The 1,459-nt window shown below is 44.3% G+C and overlaps 1 protein-coding gene across 1 annotated transcript; it reads left to right on the top strand.

Annotated features, from left to right (window-relative positions):
• Nucleotides 1–347: 347 nt before the first annotated feature.
• LOC102208335 (low-density lipoprotein receptor-related protein 1B-like) lies at nt 348–1,404 on the top strand. Its single transcript, XM_005755934.1, has 2 exons — nt 348–545; nt 746–1,404. The coding sequence occupies exons 1-2, from the start codon at nt 440–442 to the stop codon at nt 970–972; spliced, it is 333 nt and encodes a 110-aa protein (XP_005755991.1). The 5' UTR covers nt 348–439; the 3' UTR covers nt 973–1,404.
• The last annotated feature ends 55 nt before the right edge of the window (nt 1,405–1,459 follow it).

Below are 1,459 nucleotides of genomic sequence, written 5' to 3'. Positions count from 1 at the left end.
AAAAAACAACCAATTCAAACGAACTGTGAAGAAGAGTGGCGCAAACCCAGTTTTAATGAGGGTGCATGTAGAGGACATTCATGCTCACGATGAGTGGATGTGAACCTCTGACAGCAGCTTCAGTCAAACATCATGTTGAGTTGTGTTTGCCTGTTTCAGTTAAAGCAGTTTGATTCACAACATGAACATGTCGTCCTCTCTGCTAAAAGCAGCCCTTCTAAAGGTGACACATCAGTTATACAGTTATTCTCAGCTTTTGATTAGTCAATGTGAAGATGCATGTGTAAATGATTCATGTGCTGTGCCTCTAAACCTACAGCACTTCAGTAGCTCTATTAAAAAAGAACAACCGCACGTTTCACAGAAAGAGAAGTTCTTGTTCAGCATCACAGATGATCTCCTCCGTTGTTTCTCCACAGGACCCAATCCATGCTCCAGAATGTCCTGTGATTTCATGTGTTTGCTCAACCCGACTGGTGCCAGGTGCACCTGTCCAGAGGGGAAGGTGCTGGTGAACGGCACCTGCAATGATGTCAACGTCTCAGGTATCTTAACAGTAATATTGACTTTGAATATATAACAATGAGCAGCTTTCTGAAGCGTCACGATGTGTTTAGTGAACACGCTGGTGATAACTGCATTCTGTGCGTGTTGCTGTCTCACATTAGCTCCATAACACTGTTAAATATCACGTGACTGTGCACGTGGCGCTGCAGTAAGTGATACAAACTTTGCCGCTGTGAAGGTGAACTGTGCCGCCCCCCCTGTGAGAATGGAGGCCGCTGCTTAGCCAATGAGAAAGGAGACTGGAGGTGCTACTGCTGGCCTGACTTTTCAGGGGAGCGTTGTGAGGTCAACCACTGCACAGACTACTGCCTAAACGGAGGCACCTGCATGGGCTCGCCGCTGGGTACGTCTGTGCTTTCAAAAACTCTTTACTGCATGATTCCTTTGGACGATTCACATGTTTGACGTGTTTCTGAGTCGCTGCACGAAGAATAATTCATGTGAACGTTTATGCTGCAGGATTCTTTATGTTCTTTGTTTACCAGTTTTGATTTAAACCCCTGCTTGATGGCACGCAGACACATTTGTCTTCATTTAAAGCGATGCAGCTTCTTCTCTTCAGGTCAGATTCGGCTGCATTACAAAAGCCAGTTGAGCAGTTTTATCATTGATGTGGCTCTGAAAGGAGCCTCCAGCCTTCATGTGAAGGTCTCCTTTGAGGAGCTCTCCTGAGATGTCAGCAGTGAAACTGAAGCAGGACGTACAGACCTGTTAAAGAAGCTTTCCTGGATTTAAAAGCCTTTGTATATCACGCCCACATCATAGAAGTTAAGTTGCTTTTAAAAAAAGATACAGATAAAAAATGAAACATGTTTATTGGCCTAATGTAGAAAGAAAGCTGTGACAAAGGTGTGGCGTGATTTCTCATTGCAGATCTTTATTCAAGTGGTTT

This window comes from Pundamilia nyererei, unplaced genomic scaffold (assembly GCF_000239375.1).
Source record: "Pundamilia nyererei isolate P.nyererei 1_Seehausen unplaced genomic scaffold, PunNye1.0 scaffold05192, whole genome shotgun sequence".
Classification (NCBI taxonomy): domain Eukaryota; kingdom Metazoa; phylum Chordata; class Actinopteri; order Cichliformes; family Cichlidae; genus Pundamilia; species Pundamilia nyererei.
The sequence above is the reverse complement of the archived record's forward strand: the minus strand, read 5'-3'. Positions and strand labels throughout refer to the sequence as shown.